The sequence below is a fragment of the Schistocerca americana genome, chromosome 4 (assembly GCF_021461395.2).
Source record: "Schistocerca americana isolate TAMUIC-IGC-003095 chromosome 4, iqSchAmer2.1, whole genome shotgun sequence".
NCBI lineage: Eukaryota > Metazoa > Arthropoda > Insecta > Orthoptera > Acrididae > Schistocerca > Schistocerca americana.
The window spans coordinates 203,973,411-203,997,683 of record NC_060122.1 but is presented as its reverse complement, the minus strand read 5'-3'; the positions used below and the strand labels follow the sequence as shown (position 1 = coordinate 203,997,683).

Here is a 24,273-nt window from a genome sequence, read left to right as displayed (position 1 = left end):
AGGGAGAAGAAATAAAAGAAATTAGCTTAGCCAAATATGCTGTAATTCTATTAGAGACGGCAAAGCAGTTCAGTTGAACGGAATGAAAAGAAGTTATAAGGTGGATATAAGTAAAAGAATGGTAATGGACTGTTGTCGATTTAAGTCACTTTATGCTGAGAAAATTAGGTTAAGGAATAAGACGCCGAAAACAGTAAACGAATTTTGCTATTTGGGCAACGAGGTAAGTGACGCGGGCAGAAGTGAAGACGATATAAAATGTAGGCTACCAATGGCAAGAAAACGTTCTTTGAAAAAGAGATATATGTTGACTGTGAATATAAATTTAAGTGCTAAGAAGTCTTTCCTGAAAACGTTTGCAGTGTGGTGTTATAAGTAAACGAAACATAGATATTAAGCTGTACAAATACCAAGAGCTGAAGTATTTGAAATATGGTACTGCACAAGAAGAATTTTGAGGAAGAGTTTAGAAGAACGAAGCATTATAGCACATCCAGGCAAAGTAGGATAGTTTATTATGAAAAATATTGAGGCATCAAGCTCTAGTTAAATTGGTAACGTAGGTAAGTACTACGAGTAAGAGTTGAACATGTCAATCGAGACTTAATTCAATTAACTTCAAACGGTACAGAGCTTCACTCGTCTGACTAGTAACTAAATAAATGAAAACGAAAATATTTTTGTTGTGGGCAGAAATTAGTATTATGAAGATAGAGATGCTGTTTTTTATGAGAGGCGTTGCGATGCCTCCCTGAGCGATTCAACGTGCTTTTGTTCACTGGCAGGACTCCATAGACACTCTGCAAGCGCCTGTGAATATCTGCAATACTGTGGTTTTCCACCAAAAGAAACTCAATAACAGCTCTCTCCTTGGAACGCTGCTCCGTTCGAGATGCCATTTCGAAGGCCACGTGTGACGTCGTTACCTGTCGGTACTTCACGGAAATACAGGGGCTCAAGAGGAAACGTTCCACGACATCCCACAACATATTCTTCATTTTTTTCCAGAGAAAACAATGTGTTACATTACTTATTGAACGCCCCTTGTAAATAGCAATTATCGTAATTTTTCTGTCGTTCATTTACTTCGAACTATACCTTGTATGAGATTTCGTGTCGAAAGCTTTTTCACATGCTGAATAAGTGTACATTATATGAAGCAGAAAAAATACCTTTTGGTGATGGTTAAATTTTCGCTGCTTTTTTGAGGGCCCCCAAAAAATGAAGAGTGGCCGTAGAATAGTGAAGCTTCGTGGAAACATTTGTAAGGGCATGCGGGAGAGAAATAATCAATTGAAAGAATAACAATTTAATTTCTACACGAAAGGGAATCATTTGTTGATGGCATATAATGTTTACGTTCTAGGCTACCAATGTTGCTCAATGTGAGGACCGTTTGCATCCACGACAGTCTGGAACCGCACAAGAGACACCATTTCGTTGTTCGTCGCGGAACTTTTTGAACCGCAGTTCATGGAATATTGAGCAGTCATGACACAGCTTGTGCTCTACTTAACACCGCGGATTGTCTCCAGCATTTTGAGCCACGGCAACGGTAACTTCCACAGATTGTGCACTATTAGCCGTCGGCCTCTTCCAGGCGCAATTCCCAAATTGTCCGTTAATTCTTCTGTATCGTTCTGCAGCATCGGTGTGGAAAGAGAAACTCTTCCTATAACGCATCGGTGCTTTCTAAGAGCGGCAGCTGTATTATTGTTGTTTTGATAAAACAGCTTTACGAGTAGAGCCCTGTTCACCTTGTCCAGACTGCCTGCAGCTGTAATGCACACCGATGTTTGTGTCTCAAACCTACGTCATCGTATCACTACTGGTGCCTAACGTCGCTAGTGAAAAAACACTACTGAAACTCAAATTCTGCAGCGCATAGTCTGAACATCATCCCTAAAAGTTTGGGTATCCATACGGTAAATAGATTTCCCTCTTTTCCGCTTCAAGTGGCGAAAGTTCAATTATAACCAGACTGTACTTTCCGGGAGTTATCTCTATGTAAGAATTTGTGTTATTTCAGAAGTAAAACTGTACTCTATTGCAGTAGGACTTCCTTTCCATTGTTATTTCTGTTCTTTCATCTGTTAAACATTTGTATCATGCCTTACCTAAATAATATGTACCACATATTTTTCTGTGGGAACTCCGTAAGTCAATTGTAGAGTACCCACGACCGGCACCAGACACCACTGTGGAAACAAATCTCTCATTGGGGCAAACCTCCGACGGGGAGTAATTTACATCTTGGCCAGCAATAGTAAAACAGCTATGCACTGAACAAGGGTCATGGGAACCATGTGCCACTGGTGCTTCCTAACAACGCGGCCCCAGTGAGGGTGGAACCAGAGGCCAACGTTGACAGATCTATCTTCTCGAGAGCTTTGATTACTCCAGTTTCTCAGACAGTTGCTACCCGTTCGAAACAAGGACCCTGGAGCAGACGAATAATTGAGCTTCTTCGGAGAGCTAGCCATGACAAAATTGGTCCACCTAGCGTCAACAACAATCTCTGTTTCCAAGAAGAATGGAATAATTCCAATTTCAAAGACGACGGTTGCCGACAGATATGAATATTGCCGATATAGCAGTGTAATAAGTCAAGGTTGTAAATAACTGCCGGCCGGGGTGGCCGAGCGGTTCTAGGCGCTACAGTCTGGAACCACGCGACCGCTACGGTCGCAGGTTCGAATCCTGCCTTGGGCATGGGTGTGTGTGTGCTGTTGGGTTTAAGTAGTTCTAAGTTCTAGGTGACTGATGACCTCAGAAGTTAAGTCCCATAGTGCTCAGAGCCATTTTTTGTTTTTTGTTTTTTGTGAATAACTGACAAGAATTATTACAGATATGCTGGTAGGAACAGGTCTCGGGGAAGTTAAGTTTGGATCTCGGAGAAATATAAAAACTGTCGAGGCCATGCTTTCCCTACGACGTATCTTACAAGAAACGTTAAAGGAAGACATGCCTACCTTAATAGCATTTGTAGAATTAGAGAAAGGTTTTGACAATGTTTACTGGAATATACTCTTTGCAGTTATGAAGTTACAAAGGTAAAATACTTGGAGGGAAAGGCCATTTGCCGCTTGTACAGAAATGAGACGGCGGTTACAATAAACAGAACAAATAAATGAAAGATGAACAGTGGTTCACAAGGGAGTGAAACTGAATTTAGCCTATCCCCGTGTCATTCAACCTATACATTCAGGAAGCAGAGGGGTAAACAGAGAAGAAATTTGGAGGAGAAATTAATGTTCAAGGAGAAGGAAAAAAAACGTTGATGTTTTCTGATGACATTGCAATTCTATCATAGACAACGAACGACTTGTGAGAGTAATTGATTGGGATGGAGATTGTAAAATGAACATCGATAAAAGTAAAAGTACGCCAGTAGAATGTAGTCGAATTAATTCAGGTAGTTCTGAGGCAAGTAGATCAGGGAATGAGACACTAAAGGTAGCTGCTCGGTTTGGACAGTGAAATAACTGATGGTGGTTCAAGTACAGAGTATGTAAAAATGCTGGCTGGCTACAGCGCGAAAAACATTTTTTTAAGAAAAGGAACGTGTTAACCTCTAATAAAAATTTAAGTCTTTTCTGAAGGCATTTGTGTTGAGTATAGTGCTACTGAAAAGTTTTAACGCTTAGGTGGGCAGATCAAGTAACTAAGAGGAAGTATTGAAACGAAGTGGGGGAAAATAATTTTATAGCGCAACTTGACTAATAGATGGAATCGTTTGATAGTAAACATCGTGAAAAATGAAAGTATCCTGAATTTGGTAATGGAGGAAACCATGGGAAGTAAAAACCTTGGGGGGGGGGGGGGGGACCAAGGGATGAATACAGTAAGGAAGTTCACTTGGATGTAGGTTGCAGCATCTATTTGGAGACGAAGAGGGTTGCGTGGAGAGCGGCCTCTCAGCCAGACTTCAGACTGAAGGTCACTACAACAACAAGAGAACTGCAGGGGAAACTCTGTGCAGTACGTTCACTGGCGGCGTTGTGGTCCCGAAAGGACCTCAAATAGTATCAAATAGGCACATTTCAAAGTAGTATCTGTAATATAAGTGTTAGCAAATCACCGCCAAGGATGGCTACTTTTTACCCCTTACGAGTATCTCTGCTGTCAGCATACCGCAGTTATCTACATTTATGGGGTTGCGGATTTCACAGACAGTGTTTGAAGCGAATGCCGTATAGTGTGTAAAGGGATTACATCACAGCCCGGTAATAGTTTTGGATGCAAGTGAACCGCAAAAGATGGACAAATACCTGCTGGTCCTACTCGACCGTGCATCCAAAAACAGTACAAAAAATTTGCTCATCGAAACTTCTGGCGCTAGGAATGACGTTATAATTTTGCCGTATTCTTTCTTTTTACATTTTGATAACAATTAGGCGAGGTCTGGAGTGGGACACATTTTGTGAAGCAAATGATAATTTTGGGACTATGGTTTTGTCGGGTGGTGTCATTGTTCCGTTCCTCACAAAATTTTCGCATCCCACATTGAAAGCCGTTTCATTAGCAATATCCCAGAAAGGGAGAATACAAAATACCGAGGGTGAAGGGAATCGTACATGTCTGCAGACTCGAGTCGAGGACGGGGCTAAACTGCTGTTGCAAAACAGCTCCAGTGGAAGATTCGGAGTTTGAGAAACTAGGCTTCCCAAGCTCTCCGTAGTAGACGCCAATAATGCAGCAGTGTGCTGCGGAAATCGGAGGTGGCCAGTTTGAATTCTGACGGTAGAAGAAATTTGCACAGACAGTATTTGACCAACAAATGGGAGAGAGACGTTAGCGTAGACCACGTTTACTTGTCTTTGCGCCAGTGTCTTTTGTTAAATTCCAAAACTTTCCACACTGTCTAGTTCAGTGGGGACGTGCAACTCATTGGTGATCCCTCCATGGGGTGCAGGCTTTGATCTTGGCGGAGCCACGCACCTTATTCGAGAGTAGTAGGCTATGTGCCGTTACCGGGTTTCACCCTTTTCTCTCATCACAGTACAACGCAAACACGACACCACAGTACACATGCGTATCTCACTGTCAACAGACACTCAATTCCTCAACTCACACACGAGGAGGAAAGGGTCAATGGAGCGGGGGGGGGGGGGGGGGGGACCACTCACAAGTTAGGCGTAATTAAGGAAGTTATGCCAACATCATCATCAGAGCTTTCTTTTTTATACCGAGGCTATTAGAAAAGGCACTAAATCACTTATTCATGACATAATGTCGGCTGGTTCGGCGACCACTACAAGCAGAAACAATGGTTTAGTTTATCTAACGTCTATCGGTTTCGGATTCAAGCACCATCGTCAGGCTATCCTACGATCAATATTATCTGAGTCCGCCCCTGGTAGCTGATTGGTCAGCGCGACAGAATGTCGAACCTAAGGCTCCGGGTTCGAGTCCCGGCTGAGTCGATTTTCTCTGCTCATCTGCTCACGGACTGGGTGTTGTCCTTACCATCATCATTTCATCCCCATCGACGCGCAAGTCGCCGAAGAGGCGTCAACTTGAAAGACTTGCACCAGGCGAACGGTCTACCCGACGGGAGGCCCTAGCCACATGGCATTTCCAATATTACTTGAGAAATAGTTGCAAAATACTTATCTCCATGACGCCTAACGTATGGTATACATTGCTACCTCAAACAACGAGCAGCCTCTCACCACTGGCACACTGACCCAAGTTTCATGTACTAAAAGAATAGGTCAATTCTGCGCTTTGAATAACGCAAACTGCTCCCAGAAGTGATGAGTGTTACCTGTCTACAGAGATCTTTATTTATGTTTCTGTAAAAGGCTCACAAAGTAAAAGACAAAAAAAAAAACAAGAACCATGTAAAATATGGGGAGATGAAGAACACTTCTATTTTAGTAAGTTTCCATCTACTCTTTATATACAGTGTTTACCATTATACAACATAGACCTCACCATGAATCTTCTGTTCAGTATTATTGATAATACTAGCAAGAGATTAAGGTCTCATCGACAACGAGATCATGAGAGACGTAGCACAAGCTCGGACTGGGGAAGGATAGGGAAGCAAATCGGCCTTTCCCTTTCGAAGATAGCATTCAGACATTTGCTTTACACGATTTAAGGAAATTATGGGAAACCTAAACCAGGATGGCCAGACGTAGGTTTGAACCGTCGTTTCCCCGAGTGAGAGTCCAGTGTGCTAACCACTCGGTCATATTGCATTCTAAAAACAAACTTATTTATACTGAAAAGATATCTAGCTGCCATAGGCGTTAATGGCGCTATGTACTACTTCGCAACCGTCAGCTGAAGCTCTGGCCGCGTTTCCGGTTTACCGTCTATCCCAGCGATGTCCATCTGTACGATGCAGCTCTCGCCGGCACCGTATCGCTTCCTCCACGTCATATGGTACCGCCGTGACGACCACCCATTTTACAACGTGCAGTCGTGAGAGGATGCATCGTTGGGCCCTAGTATTAGGAGAAGACAACAAAGGAGCTGAATACTAATCCGTACAGCCGTTTACTAAGAATGGTGCATTCATCGGTGCTGCACTCACCTGTTAACATGTCCGTAGCAAACATTTTCGCACTTCTTTTCTGTGAGCTTCGTTTCAGATGGATGCGCCACTTCTGCTTCCTCACATATTCGTTCTTGTATATCCTGGAATAACGTTTGTGTAGCGCTAATTCGTTAGAGGTCGTATGCTGACGTGACACTGAGATTGTGCTGATGTTTTCCAGGAGGTGTCTCGTCCAGACCAGCTGCTGCCCTTCTACGTGATGAGTGTAGCTGGACACGTCCCAGGATTGCCGGGGCTCTTCGTTGCTGGAATATTTGGAGCTGCTCTAAGGTAGGTGAACAGCAGGGCCGCGAGATAACTACCAACTGGATTCCATATCTATTTCAATTTCGCCATGAAACAGCAATATTTTCTATCAAGGACAGGAATTCCTTGCAGGAGGAGCGACTGTTAAAAAGAAGTTTTTGAAAACAGCCATATCCGCAGTTTGTATATTTAATGACCGGTTTCGCTCGTCAAATGAACAAGAGCATCAACAAAATATACACTGTAGAAGATACAAACTGAGGTAATACGGAAAGCTTACACTGACGTTACGTAAAGCACATATTATACTTCCGTTCCGTAGCCATGTATGGAAGTGAAACATGGACGATAAATAGTTTGGACGAGAAGAGAATAGAAGCTTTCGAAATGTGGTGCTACAGAAGAATGCTGAAGATTAGATGGGTAGATCATACAACTAATGAGGAGGTATTGAATAGAATTGAGGAGAAGAGGAGTTTGTGGCACAACGTGACAAGAAGGGACCGGTTGGTAGGACATGTTCTGAGACATCAAGGGATCACCATTTTGGCATTGGAGAGCAGCGTGGAGGGTAAAAATCGTAGAGGGAGCCCAAGAGATGAATACACTAAGCAGATTCAGAAGGATGTAGGTTGCAGTAAGTACTGGGAGATGAAGAAGCTTGCACAGGATAGAGTAGCATGGAGAGCTGCATCAAACCAGTCTCTGGACTGAAGACTACAACAACAACAAAACAACATGGTGACTCGCGTTTAATGTTGGCTGACAGCGTGAACGATTGCGTTTCAAGTTGGCTGACGGCTCTAAAGATTATACTGTTTGTACTATAGCAATTAAACTTACAGTCGTAAATGATGACATTGACAGCGCCAAAGATTAAATTGACTGTAAATGGGTTCTTCCAATTTTTTGATGAAGTGCTGTTGATAAGCAATCAAAATACAATACCTGTGGTATTACCTTACCAGAAATGTTTTAAAAAACGGCAGTATGGAAACATATTTTAATTTTTACTGATGTACTCTTATTCTTTGAAAGATAAGCAGATAAAACCGTAGTTTTGAATGCATTTTTGCACATAATTTCTAAATATGTACTTTATATTGTGTTTTGAAAGATACGCAGATACGCGCAGATATGAGATGTTTACACACACACCCAAAAAAGAGGAGATTAAAATGTAAATTCCATTTGCTGTAGTTGTAAATTATACGCTATACCATGGACGTTACAGGTACTGTTGTGCAGTCAGTTGCATATTTGGCGCTGTCAACGTCATCATTTACTGCTTACGGTACTTTAAACGTAAGTTAAATAATGTGTACACCCAGTTTAATCTTTAGAGCGGTCATACAACTTTAAATGCTGTCTTTAAAGCTATCAACCAACTTTAAATGTAAGTTGTCATACTGGAAGCAGAATATGTACTTTACGTAATGTCGATTAAAGCTTCCCGTATTATCTCAATTTGTATCTTTTACATTGTATATTCTGATCATGCTCTTTATCATCTGAAGAGCGAAATCGTTCGATAAAAGAAACTGCGACTTTTCGTTGTTTGCAAAAGCTTAGCAATTGTTTCTGTTTGTCCTTAGCTTGAAAAAATCTACCATCAGGAGTAATTAACAGCTACACATACCTGAAAAGCAAAAGTACCTAATGGCATAGGATCTCTGATGAAATCGTGTTGAACTTCGATATATCTTGGACACTATTAGCAAATGATGGGCGTGGCCATTTTCCCTCCTGCCAGTTTCCAGTGCGCCTGATTGTCTATGTGTAGCTATTATTGTGTTTCAGACCAAGTGTCAGCAATCGTCTATAGAAAGAAACTTCCTGCACCCATGCGATCACATCCACTTACGTGAACTAATTTTTTGATTTCTTACTTGTTCAATTAATTTCTCTTGTCACTTACGTATATCAGGTATATGTAAAGTAAATAAAGGAAACAAATGCAGTTTAAGGATGAGGAGGGGAAGGGAGAAAGACTATTGTCAACAGCCAATATTGATACTCTTCTGTCCAACATGATTTCAGATAAGATTAGAGGTTACAGTTTTAAATGAATGGCATCCTTGTTGAATAGTACGAAACGAGTGAATAAGAGATGTGAGTTCAACAGAGAGGAATGGATGTTGGTCTGTGACATTATAGATTTGGACAGGCTACTGGAGGTTTCACGAAAGCAAAAATCAGAGAGCACTCCATTCTTGTTGATAGATGTTGCTACGAAAAAAAAAGAAAAAAAATGTGTGTGAAATCTTATGGGACTTAACTGCCAAGGTCATCAGTCCCTAAGCTTACACACTACGTAACCTAAATTATTCTAAGGACAAACACACACACCCATGCCCGAGGGAGGACTCGAACCTACGCCGGGATCAGCCGCACAACCCATGACTGCAGCGCCCGAGACCGCTCGGCTAATCCCGCGCGGCAGATGTCGCTACAGAATTGAAAGTCAAGAAAGGGGAACCTTTTTAAGTTTCGTTGGGATGAGCTACAGTGTGCGTTGAGACGCATGGAAACGATCGTGGATGCGTTGGTCTAGGTGAGATTGCATCCTTTGGTTGGAAAGCAATCAGAAGAATTTTCGTCTTCAACCTTACGACATATGTAAGATCTACAGTGATGAATTAGGAATTTGAGGCGGTGAGAGATTTTGATGAAATGGTAGGGCATCTGTGGGCGGGGGGGGGGGGGGGGGGGGCAGACGGATACAGATGGTGAGGCAGAAGGAAAGCCATCGCCATTTTGTTCATCGTAATTACATGTAACTTGTATATGAAAACAGAGGAGCGAATTATTCTTAGGCTGACTGGGTCTTTCGTGCTGCTGTCAACGTCTTTTATGTTAAAATCATACGTTTCTGCGTTTGGCCAGGTTTTCTGTGAGCTAAAACTGTGCTGATATCATGTTGGAAGACGTCGACGTCCAATACGTCTTAGACATCAATGTTCTGATTGGTTTGATGGGGCCCACCACGAATTCTTCTCCTGCCAACCTCTTCATCTGAGTAGCACCTGCAACCCATGTCCTCTGTCACTTTCTGGATGTATTCCAATTTCTGCCTGCCTCTACAGTTTTATCCTCTACAGGTCCCTTTACTAGAATGGAAGTTATTCTGTGATGTCTTAACTTACGTGCTACCAACCTGTCCCTTCTTCTTGCCAGAATTTTCCGTATATTCCTTTCCTCGAGGATTCTCCAGAGAATCTCCTCATTGCGTGCCTTATCAGTCTACGTAATTTTTAACATTCTTCTGTAGCACTGCATCTCACATGCTTCAGTTCTCTTCTGTTCACATTTTTCCATATTTCACGTTCCACTACCACACTATGGTGGGTTTTCTCCCTCAAAATACGGCCTATATTTATATTAGTTGACTCCTCTTGGCCAGGAATGCACTTTTTACCAGTGCTAATCTGCTTTTTTAGTCCTCCTTTCTGTTCTCGTTTCTGCTACATAACATTACTTTCGGTTTACTGGACTAAAAACTGGCTTGTGACACGACATTTACATTTCATGGCAAGCTGCGTTCTTTACCTTGTGTTGCACAGCGTCGTCGGCTTGGCTGCTACCATGTGTCGTCTAATCTGTAGATCTATCAGGATCCTATACTTAGTGTGGCTTATTCGATATTAACAGACTTGCCCTACGTTTTCATGAAGTGAAAAACGTTAACTTCACTCTAGTCTACTTTTAATGGCTAAACACACACGCAAGGCTGGAGCGCCGGGTGTTACTCTGTCCTCGTTGTTCTTGCAAGAATTTAACTGTATTGGCTCTTTTCGTTCTCCGCAGAGGAGTTTTAGGAAAAGCATTCATCCAGCTCTTGTCTGAATTTTGGAACTGGGTGAACAAAGTGTTCACATCAACATATCTCCTTTCCCCGTCGTCATGTCAGAGAAGGATGCCCTCTGACCACACTTGACGACGTCTCAAAGGAAAGTGTCTGTCACCTCAGCCTAGCTTCCCTCACCTCTACAGTGGGGTTGGACACTGGATGGAACAGCCAATGGCAGTCGCTCTTTCTTTGCTAGTAGCGGTGGCTGCCCAATCAGCAAATGGCATAAAAAGTACAATGTCGTACAGTTGGCTGGTTTTCAAGTGAACAGCCAGGTATGTTACCCCCTTATTAACACTCCATCATCCAGAAGAGTGGTAAGTTACGTCCTCTCGCGCCGCTCAGTGATATATTGATCTTCCTCCAGTTTTCTGCCGTGCCCGTCACCTGCACTTGACCTTGACTAGGCTGCGGCTCTGCAGGCCATTGTGTCGCAGCGTGGCTAACTAAAACTGGCTTCCCCTGTTTCTACCTAACTTAAACAGGCAAATTTACATAAGGGAGTTATTCTCGTCGCTCTCGATGCCACGTGTATTAAATATCAAACAAGTGAAACATACATACAAAAACCCATCCCATGTTGGAAAACCAGTGACTTGCAACACTATAAACGACACGAAAAACTGAGGCCCCCGACATCTAAGGTGTACAAAATTCCGTCGTCTTACACCGTCATTGTTTCTTCAAAGTACAGATTGAACAGCAGGGGCGAAAGATTACATCCCTGTCTTACATCCTTTCTAGGCTTCGTTCTTGGTCTTCCACTCCTATTGTTCCCCCTTGGCTCTTGCACATATAGTATACTTAACCTTCTCTCCCTACAGCCTAGCCTATTTTTCTCAGAATTTCGAAAATCTGGCATCGTTTGACATTGTCAAACGCTTTCTCCCGGTCGACAAATTAGTCATGCTTCCATTATCAAAACGCAACGTCAGAACTGTCTTTCTGGTACCTTTACCTTTCCTAATGCCAAACGTATCATCATCTAGCCCATCCCCAGTTTCGTTTTCCATTCTTCTGTATAATATTCTTGTCAGCAACTTGGATGTATGATCCATCGACGTGATTGTGCTTCAGTTGTCGCACTCTCCGACTCTTGCAGTGTTCTGTGCATGATGTTTTTCCGAAAGACAGTTAGTGTGTCGCCAGACTCGTACAATCTGATGGAATGTTATCTATTCACTGTGCCTCATTTGTTCTTAAGTCATCCAAAGCTCTCTTACATCTACATCTACGTGATTACTCTGCTATTCACAATAAAGTGCCTGGCAGAGGGCTCAATGAACCACCTTAAAAGTGTCTCTCTACCGTTCCACTCTCGAATGGCGCGCGGGAAAAACGAGCACTTAAATTTTTTGTTCGAGCCCTGATTTCTCTTATTTTAAAGTGATGATAATTTCCCCATATGTAGGTGGATGCCAACAGCATGTTTTCGCAATCGGAGGAGTAAACTGGTCATTTCATGAGAAGATCCCGTCGCAACGAAAAACGCCTTTCTTTTAATGATTGCCACTCCAATTCACGTATCATGTCTGTGGCACTATCTCCCCTGTTTCGCTGCCCTCCATTGTACTTTTTCGATGTCATCAGTGAGTCCCACCTCATGCAGATCCCACACTGCACAGCAGTACTCCAGAATAGGGCGGACAAGCGTGGTGTAAGCAGTTTCTTTGGTAGACCTGTTACACCTTCTAAGCGTTCTGCCAATAAATCGCAGTCTTTGGTTTGCTCTAACCACAACATTATCTGTGTGATCGTTCCAATTTAGTTTATGTGAAATTGTAATCCTTAAGTATTTAGTTGAATTTACAGCCTTCAGGCCTGTGTGACTTATCGCGTAATCGAAATTTAGCGGATTTCTTTTAGTACTCATGCGAATACCTTCACGCTTTTCTTTATTCAGGGTCAGTTGGCACTTTTCGGACCACACAGATATCTTATCTAAGTCACTTTACATTTCATTTGATCATCAGATGACTTGTCAAGACGGTAAATGACAGCATCATCTGCAATCAATCTTAAGAGTGCGACTCAGATTGTCTCTTATGTCGTTAATATAGGTCAGGAACAATAGAGGACCTATAACACTTCCTTGAGAAACGTCGGATATTACTTTTGTTTTACTCTATGACTTTACATCTATTACTACGAACTGTGACCTTTCTGACAGGAACTCACGAATCGAGTCAGACAACGGAGTCGATATTCCAAAGGCACTCTGTTTGTTAAGAAGACGCTTTTGAGGAACGGTGTCTAAAGCCTTCTGGAAATATGGAAATGTGGATTCAATTTGACATCCCCTGTTGATAGGACTCATTACTTCATGAGTATAAAGAGCTGTTTGCGTTTCACAAGAACGACATTTTCTGAATCCGAGCTGACTATGTGTCAATAAATCGTTTTCTATTACCTATTTATAACATTTGAACACAGTATATGCTCCAAAATCCTACTGCAAATCGACGTTAGTGACGTGCACCTGTAATTCAGCCGATTACTCGTATTTCCCTTTTTGGGTGCTGGTGTGACTTGAGTAATTTTCCAGTCTTCAGATGCGGATCTTTCTGCGAACAAGCAGTTGTATATAATTGTTGAATAAGGACCTATTGTATCAGCATACTCTGAAAGGAACCTGACTGGAATACAATCTGGACCGGAGGCTTTGCCTTTATTAAATGATTTAAGATGCTTTGTACACCGAGGACATCTACTTCTATGTTTTTCACCTCAAGTACTGAATACCCTATCTCTTCTATATCAACTCCTTTTTCTTCTTCTATTACGTATATTGTTCTGCCTCATAGAGGCCTTCAGTCTAGTTTTTCTATCTATTCGCTCTCTCCTCTGTATTTAACAGTGAAATTTCCATGTCACTCTTAATTTTCTCGCCCATGCTTTTAATTTCATGGAAGGCTGTTTTGACTTTTCTGTATGCTGAGTCGGTCCTTATGACAATCATTTCTTTTTCGATTTCCTCACATTTTTCATGCAGCCGTTTCGCCTCAGCTTCCCTGTACTTCCTATTTACATCATTCCTAAGTGCCTTTAATTTCTGTGTTCCTGAATTTGTCTGAACATTTTTGAAATTCTTTCCTTCGTAGATCAACCGAAATATTTCTTCTGTTACCCAATGTTTATTCTCAGTTACCTTTCTTGTTCCTATATTCTTCTCTCCAGCTTCTGTTATTGCCCTTTTTAGAGATATCCATTCCTCTTCAACGGAACTTCCTACTGGGCATTATCGCAGTATTTTCAAGTGTATGTCTTCATCCCTTAGTACTTTCGTATCCCACACTAGTTTCTGCATTGATGCATCCTGATTGGTCTTTGGAACTTCAACCTACACTTCATCACTACTACATTGTGATCTGACTACACGTCTGCTCCTGGGTACGTCTTACAATCCAGTATCTCATTTCAGAATTTATGCCACACCTTTATGTAATGTAGCCGAGTGTCTCCTGGCCTTTTTCAAGTACACTTCTCCCTCTTGTGGTTCGTGAACAGAGTATCGCTATTACCAGGTGAAATTTATTGCAGTACTCAATTACTTTTTCTCCTCTCTCATTCGTAATACCAAGCCCATATTCTCTCGTACCCTTTCTCCTACTCCTTCCCCCACAACCGCATTTCGGTCCCCCATGAGTATTAGATTTTCATTTTCATATCCCATTGCGTGCTGAATTACCCATTAACTATCGCCATATACTTTATCTATCTTTTCATCTTCGGCTTACGACTTCGGCACCTGAACTGTTGTCGGTGATGGTTTGCTGTGAATCTTATGAGAACAGCTCTATGACAGAACCGTTCACAGTAATTCACTCTCTGTCTTATCTTCCTATTCATAACGAATCCTACTCCTGTTATACCCTTTTCTGCTGCTGTTGATATTACCTATTCTCATCTGACCAGAAATCCTTGTTTTCTTTCCATTTCACTTCAACGACCCCTCGTATCAAGAATGAGCCTCACCACTTCCCTTGTCCCATTTCCTAGCTTCCCTACCAAGTTAAAACCTCTTACATTCCACGCCCCTACTCGGTGAACGTTATACTTTCATTGATTATTCATTATTTTTCGAAAGGTCATTTCCTCATTGGCGGTCCCCTCCAGGAGGTCCGAAAGGTGGACTAGAGCGGAATCTTCCGCCACCTGTCCTGTGGCTACGTATTATGTGTCTTTAATACAGCGGTTTTCATTACCTTCTGCATCATCATGCCGTTGATCATTGCTAATTCTTCCACCGTTAGGGGCAGTTTCCCACCCCAGTGGCAAGGGAGAGCTGAATTGTTTTCAACACGGGAGAGAAGATGTTTTGATAACCAACCAAAGGCAATTCCTGTAGATTACTGGCTTACCCACCGAAAAAGCTACCATTCATGGGTCTTGTACACAGCAAAAGTGTGTTCGTATTGTTTAGGCCACTGGAACTGCAATCCATTTTTACCGATATGGTTGAAAGGTACATACATCTGGGAGTTTCTGGGAATACACTTGGCAGCTCGACTGATATTGCCTCGCACTGCTTGAAGATCTTGTAGGTATGTTTGACTGAACAGCATATCTGCCTCTTCAGCACTATAGGACATGGACAATATATGACTTTTACGTAATATGTATAAAAAACCAACAAAATTACGCATTTAATTTTCAGTGTGGATCGGAATACCGCCTGATATTATGATTTTATAATCTTGGCAGGACTTTTCAATGACTAATCACCACGAAAATTAGTACAGAGAGAAATCAGTTACAGTACTTGTTGTAAAAAACGTTGATAAATTACAGCAGCTCTAGCCACAAAAATGTTATTACGATAGGAATATTAGGTACTACATTTATCTGTGACCTTTCCCTTCTGTAATGGAAGCTAAGTCTTAGTGAATAATATTCGGCAGCTTGTAGTTTTACTTGGTATTTCTGGGGAAGAATGAGGTGTGCATCTTCTTGGCGACAGTGGTATAGCGTATTTTCGTGCTTGAAATCCTCGTGAATTCAGAGGCAATCGTTAGGCTTTCATGGTATTGCTGTTTCTGTGGAAATTCCCGTTAACTGTGAGTCATTGCTTTCATTCAGGTTGGTTTTGCAATCTGTCTAATTACAGATACACTTGCTGAGGCTTTCGCTGCCAGAATCACTTGACAGAAGTTTTCTATATGTAGAGTCTTGACATGTTGTAATTTAACTGTCGCTGGACAAAGTTACGATACCAATGGTTATATAGTCGTTGTTGATATTACTCCCCGCCAGCTATATTAGGCCGCAGTCTCTCGTTGCTTTTCCAACAAACTTTCTTTGTAGCTAATCCCATTAAATAATTCCTCAAGGGATTCTATGATGACTGTTTCAAGTGATAACATCGATTGTTAAGAGGTCATGAATTATAATTTACCCAAACGCTCAGTAAAAGTTAACACTTCTGCCAACGTTCAGCATTTCAAACCACATGCCACAATTTGCTATGGGTCGCTTCCACGCTGACGCGTAAGCAAAGAGCGATCGCGGTACTGAAACGCTATAAAAGCATTAAGACTGTTACGGAGCAGTGCCGACGAATGCCCTATGGACGCGTGGCTCAGTCTTTCCTGCTCGAGAGCGCTACTGCCACTATCTCTCACCATAAAAATGACTGGTCTCCAGCTGATTGTCAACAAGCAAAGATTTTATACTGGCAGCCACGGCTACAACACGTGCAATGGAGAACTATATACATATTTCGATGAAGTTCTTCATTGAGCGTGTTATTTTACATACGACGAGGAACCGTATGTTTCTTAAATACGTTTGTTACACATTCACTTTCTTGAATAATAACAGAAAACTGCAACCACTAACCTTTTGCAATACTTGCTTATAAATCTAATACCCATGTGCATATTACTATAGCAGCTGCAATAAACTGAATCTGTAGCCAAGTAGGCAGCCGAAGTTCGTTAGGAGTGGATGGCAACGGACAGCAGAGTCGCACTTAAGCTGCAGCAGTAGTCTCAGGATTGGCGCCAATCCAGTCTGCTCCGCACTGTCTGCTTCAGGACACCTTCACTACCCACACCCAGTACTTCAGAGTTCCCAGTAGTTTGTCCATAACCATTCCTATAAGCTCACGTGGGCGCGCAACCTATGGTGCGTTAAAATCTATCCCATCAGATCAATGGATTTACCACCAGTCACTTCAGTCGTCCCGATTTCTACACTATCCAAATCATCCAACTTACTAAAACATCAAAATATCTTGGACTATCTATCGACTGAAAACGAACTGGACGGACCCATCTGATACCCATCTAACAATACGTCCACAACAAATTAATACTAATCAATTTCGCAGAGTACACTCTCAGACTTACGAGACCTACCCCAACAATCCTTTTTCTTTCCTATGGTCTGATTAAAAATTATTTCTGAATGTGATTTACGATACTATTTTTTTTTCTTAAATCAAATTACGTTTCTCTAGTAACGTGAGTACAGTCAAAGAATAATCTGTCTTGTGTACTAAATTTAAGGCACAGAAGTGTTTAGTGATCGACAGATGGCCAATAGGTCAACATACAAACAAGCTAAACATGTATCTGTGGCATGTAAAGTGACCCACTCTACATCGTTTTATAGCTGCCAAAGAAAGCTACTGACAAGAGGCTTTGAAAGTTGAAAATTCATTACATTTCATGACTAGTGCAGAGCTGAAAATCCTTTCTATACGTATCGTACGCAATACAATTCTTACGTATGCGTGACGAACGTACATTTTTTGTTGCAAACCGTAATGGGCGGCAGTAACTACAAATTCCTAGGGGACAGCTCACGGTAAGTTCCAGTTTTTCCTAAATTCCTGATTCACAGTGGTATTAAATACAGTCTCGGTTATTGCTGGTCCTAATACCATAGTTATAACTTTTTTTCTTCTTACTTTAACCCGTAGTTAGCCAGTGCACTTGCTTTAAAAAGTTGACTAATGGTTGGTCAGTCTCTAGTGCTCAGTGATCTAATGCAGGGATGTAATTGTTTTGTAAAATATTCGACGTTTGGTAACTGTAAATGTATCAAATAAAATTTTACAAGTTGTACAGATACTTGATGCGTCCAGCTAATACAAAGTAGCAACATTTATGGACGGTTTTCTTCCTGTATGATGTACCTTACCTAATTAATCAAGAAGTTACATTAAAATAATGCGGTCTCGCTGTCCGTTCTTCGAACAGCATTCCTAATATACGGGAAAAAGCGAAGACACATGGGTAAAAAGTGATGTTCTAATGCAATAACTAAAAATTAGCACGGCTGTTACAGGCCGAAAATTGATCCAATTGTGAATGTTTTAGGAATTGGAATCATCCGAGGGATATACTGAATATAACTGATACGAGTGGGTTACATAGGCTACCTGCCTTTACAACATAATACCCAATGATCCACCTCGTGAGACAGGTAGATAAAGCAGCTCAGTCCACCGAATTAACTTGATATTGTTGTAGTACGACTCTAAACTTGAGTATGGCTTTCACACTCACCAAGACAAGTGATGGGGACTGCTTATCTGTGCTCTACCAAAAATCATAGAACACACTTTCGGCAGTTCACAAACAGGTGAAGTAGACGACTCTCCTTCCACATTTGGATACGTGACGACGTTGCTACGTGAGAGCTACACAGCCAGAGAAATTACATAACTGCGTAAATCGATGACGAGGAATAGCCAATTAAGATGTGAAGTCTGTCTTCGTGCAACATCAGTATTTGTCTCAAATGATAAGTAATTATGCTGAAGAAAATTAAGTAATGGTAAGTGAATAGTTAAACTTAATCTTTCTACTGAGTGTAATTAGCTGACATTTGCCGATGAATTGCATGTTCCAAGTCAGAGAACAAGGACTGTTTTCGAAACTTTTCCCGTCCTTTCAGTTCCATGTCTGGCTGCCTTAACGCACTATCTGGGACCATCTACGAGGACTTTTTGCTTCCTCTGATGCCAGGGAAGAAGTCCGACGTCGTGGTGAACCTCATCATGCAGAGCATCGTGCTTGTGGTGGGAGCAATCACCATAGCTTTGGTCTTTGTAGTAGAGAAGCTGGGCACCGTGCTTGAGGTGAGATCCGTTGCCAGCTAGTGAAAATTGAAGCTTTAACAATACACCTGTGTTTCTTGAGGCAAAAGTGACCAAAAATTTTACCACTAAAATAATATAAAAATACAAAATTTGAAACGTCCCCTTAGAAAAATTTATGAATGACTGTGCTGATAAACCTCTTACATTATTTGCTTTTCAAACAGCTGAGCAAAACTGAACGTACTCAGACATTACTCTCTTTACTTATTCTGATCAACGCTAAACTGACACACAATATTTTTAGCGCAACGCAATCTGACTTTTAATAATCCCTACAAAATAATGGCCCTGACTAACAGTAACCTATACCTTTCATGAATCACTTACCTCACAAAAATCTTCGTTACTCAAACTACTGCAATACAGCGAGCGCCAATACTGCCAGCTAAATAAAGATTCTAACTATTGAAGTCACTAACTACTGATAGGCATAGTTAGCAAATGAAAGATTTTGATAAAGAACAAACAATGTATTTACCTTAATAGTGTTCAATAGTCATATATATATATATATATATATATATATATATATATATATATATATATATCAGTTCATGACATCCAGTCTTACAAATTTACTGTCTCTCATGGACACACGTCCAGATCATCCGCTCTCAAAACTCCGCCATCTCTCTCCCCACATCCACCACTGCTGGCGGCTCGCCTCCAACTGCGCAACGTTACGCGCTGTTAACAGCCAACTGCCCAACACTACAATAGCGAATATTACAACAATGCTAACCAGTCACAGACTACACACAGCACAGCCAGTGATTTTCATACAGAGCGCTACGTGGCGTTACCAATAAAAAAACCTAAACAGCCTACTTACAAATTAAATTTATGTTACGCCTATGTTGGTAACTGCTTATGGTAACTACTATCATTTTCAGACCGTGGCTCCAGATGGAGAGAGGTGTGAGTGATAAGAGCCAGTATCTGTCACTGGAGCAGTTGGTGACCGATAGCAGCTGGTACCACATAGAGGCCGTGATCACTCGCTCGTCTCACCACCTACACCTTCGGTCTGAAGATGGTCGTTATTACCGAAACCACCACTGGATAGAACATAATTTTGTAATCTCGACTGCTACATTTTATTTCGGCGTTAATTACGATCGCTGAGTTCCTTAACGATCTTAAAAATTCTTACTAAGATAATGCTTCACTGTAAGCAAAGACGTGAATTTGGGTCTCTAACTTAAGAGATAAACCGTAGAAGAGGATTTCACCAAAGCTAGAGATGGTACGTCCAAATCTCATCAGATAATTACTACCATTGGTAAATTTCTCGAATGGAAACACACTTCTTTGTAAAATAACAATTTAGCTGCATAATTTCTATTACCTTTCTCTTTCATAAAGAGTGTGTTTCACACATATAATTTTTGAGACTCTTCGCGGTACTAGAAGCCGATGCTTGGCAGCAGTGGTTTCTTTTTTAAACGAATTGTTTTAAATTAGCTTTTTTTCTACTTTTCATCGCCCCTTATTAGGATGTGTATGTATGCACAAGATTCCGATTTCCACAGGGAGCGAAAATTAAAAATTTCGCACGTCCACATTTTTGGAGTAATCGGATGCGGTTGTCTCTATCAATACCTCGCACAATTTCGACTGAGTAGGTAGCTACCGACTGTTGCCAATACAGATACCGAATACTGGCGACAGAGGAAATTTGCTTTGGGGTTTTTTTGCCCAGCAAATGACGGAGAGGTGGTGACTTATGGTTTCTAGCCCCAAATTATGTGCGAATAGCAGAGTTGTTCCAAACTTTTTCGCATTTCCAATCTCATTGCCGTCCTTGGTGTTATTTTGAGAGAACCAGACTACGAACTACTTCATCCTCTCCTTCCTATCTCATCTCCTTCAACAATGTAAACATGGCACAGTACGTCTGTTGAAAGACGTCAGAGACAAATTACAAAAGGTACTCGCGACACAAAGTGATCGATATGACGTCAAGAGATAATACATCACGCCGAAAGTCAGTCGTTTCAGTAAATAAATAAGTAAAATTCAAAAACTTGTATTTTCCTCGCAGTCATATATTAAAAATGCCAAAAAGTGTCATTTATTTGTGTGCCTGAAACAAACGTTTTGAATGCCCACAGCTGGGATACAGTATTGGTGGTGTGTCCAACGGCGCCCTGTTGGGTCTCTTCACGCTTGGCATGCTGGTGCCGTCAGCAAACACCAAGGTAAGAGGCAGCCGTTACTCCTACAGATATTTCATTACACCTCTCTCTGGTAAAAACCTAAGATACTGAAAAGCAACCGTAATACGAAAATGCTATGAGCAGCGTATATGATGGGATATCAACGACGAGGGTTCAATGGAATTTTCAATTTTTCTGATTAGCTAACGCAGGAATGTGAATCCAAATTCCATTTAAAGACATTATCTCTGTTCCACTGGTAGAGATAAAAAAGTGTGAAGTAAAACACATAATAAATCAATGTACAAATTTTGCCTTATCACTTTCTCTTATAGAACTGTGTAACGTAAGACGCATGTGTAGTGCACGTCAGGGAAAGAAATAAAGAAAAATAACTGGAAAACATGAATACAACTGATGTATTATTAATGGGATTAGTCTTTTAGTGGCCACAGTTAATAGATATTACAAAACAGGGAAAACAGTCAGTCAACGTTGTACAATGATGAACGTATTTCGGTAATACTAAGGTCGGTGAACACATTTGACGCGGCGAAATGAGAGAACGACTTATTGAAACAGCAGTTGCTAGCATACATTTCTCAAACTCGAATTACGTTTCCATTGTTAGTTTTAACCATTCTGTTATCCCGTTTCTATTCCTCATTAAAGAAAATTTGAATACCAAAGAAAGGAAAAAAGAGGTAAAAATCTGGAAAATTTATTCATGAGATCTATATTGTTAAACACTGTAACTGTTGAAGAGCACATTCTATTTTATTACCCACGTAAAGATCACGACAAATGCAATATTGATGTCAATAATGCGAGCTGCACACGAGGTACTGGCAGAAGTAAAGCTGTGAGTACGGGGCGTGAGTCGTGCTCAGTTGGTAGAGCACTTGCCCGCGAAAGGCAAAGGTCCCGAGTTCGAGTCTCGGTCGGGCACACAGTTTTAATCTGCCAGGAAGTTTCATATCAGCGCACACTCCGCTGCAGAGTGAAAATCTCATTCTGGAAACATCCCCCAGGCTGTGGCTAAGCCATGTCTCCGCTATATCCTTTCTTTCAGGAGTGCTAGTTCTGCAAGGTTCGCAGAAGAGCTTCTGTAAAGTTTGGAAGGTAGGAGACGAGGTACTGGTAGAAGTAAAGCTGTGAGTACGGGGCGTAAGTCGTGCTTCGGTAGCTCAGTTGGTAGAGCACTTGCCCGCGAAAGGCAAAGGTCCCGAGTTCGAGTCTCGGTCGGGCACACAGTTTTAATGTGCCAGGAAGTTTCATATCAGCGCACACTCCGCTGCAGAGTGAAAATCTCATTCTGGAAACATCCCCCAGGCTGTGGCTAAGCCATGTCTCCGCTATATCCTTTCTTTCAGGAGTGCTAGTTCTGCAAGGTTCGCAGAAGAGCTTCTGTAAAGTTTGGAAGGTAGGAGACGAGGTACTGGCAGAAGTAAAGCTGTGAGTACCGGGCGTGAGTCGTGCTTCGGTAGCTCAGTTGGTAGAGCACTTGCCCGCGAAAGGCAAAGGTCCCGAGTTCGAGTCTCGGTCGGGCACACAGTTTTAATGTGCCAGGAAGTTTCATATCAGCGCACACTCCGCTGCAGAGTGAAAATCTCATTCTGGAAACATCCCCCAGGCTGTGGCTAAGCCATGTCTCCGCTATATCCTTTCTTTCAGGAGTGCTAGTTCTGCAAGGTTCGCAGAAGAGCTTCTGTAAAGTTTGGAAGGTAGGAGACGAGGTACTGGCAGAAGTAAAGCTGTGAGTACCGGGCGTGAGTCGTGCTTCGGTAGCTCAGTTGGTAGAGCACTTGCCCGCGAAAGGCAAAGGTCCCGAGCTCGAGTCTCGGTCGGGCACACAGTTTTAATCTGCCAGGAAGTTTCTATTTAAAGTTTCCGCCTCAAGCAGTGTTGAGAAAAAAATATAAATAATACAGTGGGTAAAACTGGGTGTTTATGGATTTTATTAATTTTATTGGAATTTTTTAGTATTCACGATCAAGCAGTCCATTTTAGATTCCTATGATTACTTTATTCAAAGCAGTAACCTGATCTTACAATTACTTTATTGTGCCTCATTTCTTGCCCTGCCAGGACTGCAAACATTAACAGCATTACAACAGCCCTGTTCTCAAAGGAACGTTTCACACATCCATACAAGTAGGTTACAACAGCGTCCTGTTGAGAACCGGATTTACAGTGTCGTAAAAGCTGCTGAAACCATTTTACAAGTGTCAATATATTTTGCTTTTATTGCTCTGACGTCCAACGAGTGGTGTCGTTACTCTATGTAACGTGCTAATAGCTGGGTAGTGCACATCTATTACAACTGTTGTTAATCGTTGACAGTCACAGTAATCGTGTTACAGTGTCATATTACTTTGCAGTTTATGACGAACGTTAAAATCTGGATGCAAAGTTCACAGAATACATATTTTGTTCCGTAATCGACAGTATTCTCCCCTCCGCGCTGTTGGAAACTGAAAAACTGGAAAAGTGTCCGAGAGATTCTCTTTTCCATCTCGTCCTTGATATCAGCTTTCGTTTACTACTGACAGGACTAATTAACTCTAGACTTTCATTGATTACGGTACAATGAACATGATTAAGGCTACTTCTAGAATCAAAGGACAGTTGTGGAGCTTACAATACTACTCAAAATCACATAAAGAGGTGCACTGAAGTATTCGATGAAAAACACAAAGGCGCCCAGTGTTTTACAAATGTAGTCGCACCGAAGCAAGTAAAAAAAAATGCTTTAGTCGTTCATTTTGAACATACACACATCAAAAAAGTTTTGCATCACCCCGGTGCCCAGAACTCCTGAAGATAGACGTTGACTGTGGATATTGTATTACAGACACAGTCCCTTTGACTGTTCAGAGATGTCACTAAACATGCCAAAAGATGTAAACAACAATGCATGAACAGCACCTATTGGACGGAAGGGGTCCGACAGCCGATCTGTTCTAGTCATTCCACCAGGAAGGACGTACACGGCTCGTGTTGTCTATAGTTCAATCATGCCTAGACGGTCAATAACGCGATTCGATCGCGTCCGCATTGTTACTTTTTGCCTGGCAAGGCTCTCAACAAGGGAAGTGTCCAAGTGTCTAGAAGTGAACTAACGCGATGTTGTTCGGACATGGAGGAGATACAGAGAGACAGGAACTGTCGATGACATGCCTCGCTCAGGCCGCCCATGGGCTACCACTGCAGTGGATGACCGCTACCTACGGATTATGGCTCGGAGGAATACTGACAGCAACGTCACCATGTTGAATAATGCTTTTCGTGCAGACGCAGGACGTCGTGTTACGACTCAGACTGTGCGAAATATGCT

The 24,273-nt window shown here is 41.7% G+C and overlaps 1 protein-coding gene across 1 annotated transcript in view; it reads left to right on the top strand.

The window, feature by feature from the left end:
* LOC124613350 (sodium-coupled monocarboxylate transporter 1-like) overlaps positions 1-24,273 on the top strand; it is a 92,698-nt gene that overhangs the window by 41,571 nt on the left and 26,854 nt on the right. Inside the window, exons 8-10 of the mRNA XM_047142046.1 lie at positions 6,732-6,841; positions 18,573-18,756; positions 20,892-20,978. Of these exons, the coding sequence (XP_046998002.1) occupies positions 6,732-6,841; positions 18,573-18,756; positions 20,892-20,978 (381 nt within the window). The remainder of the gene's footprint in view (positions 1-6,731; positions 6,842-18,572; positions 18,757-20,891; positions 20,979-24,273) is intronic.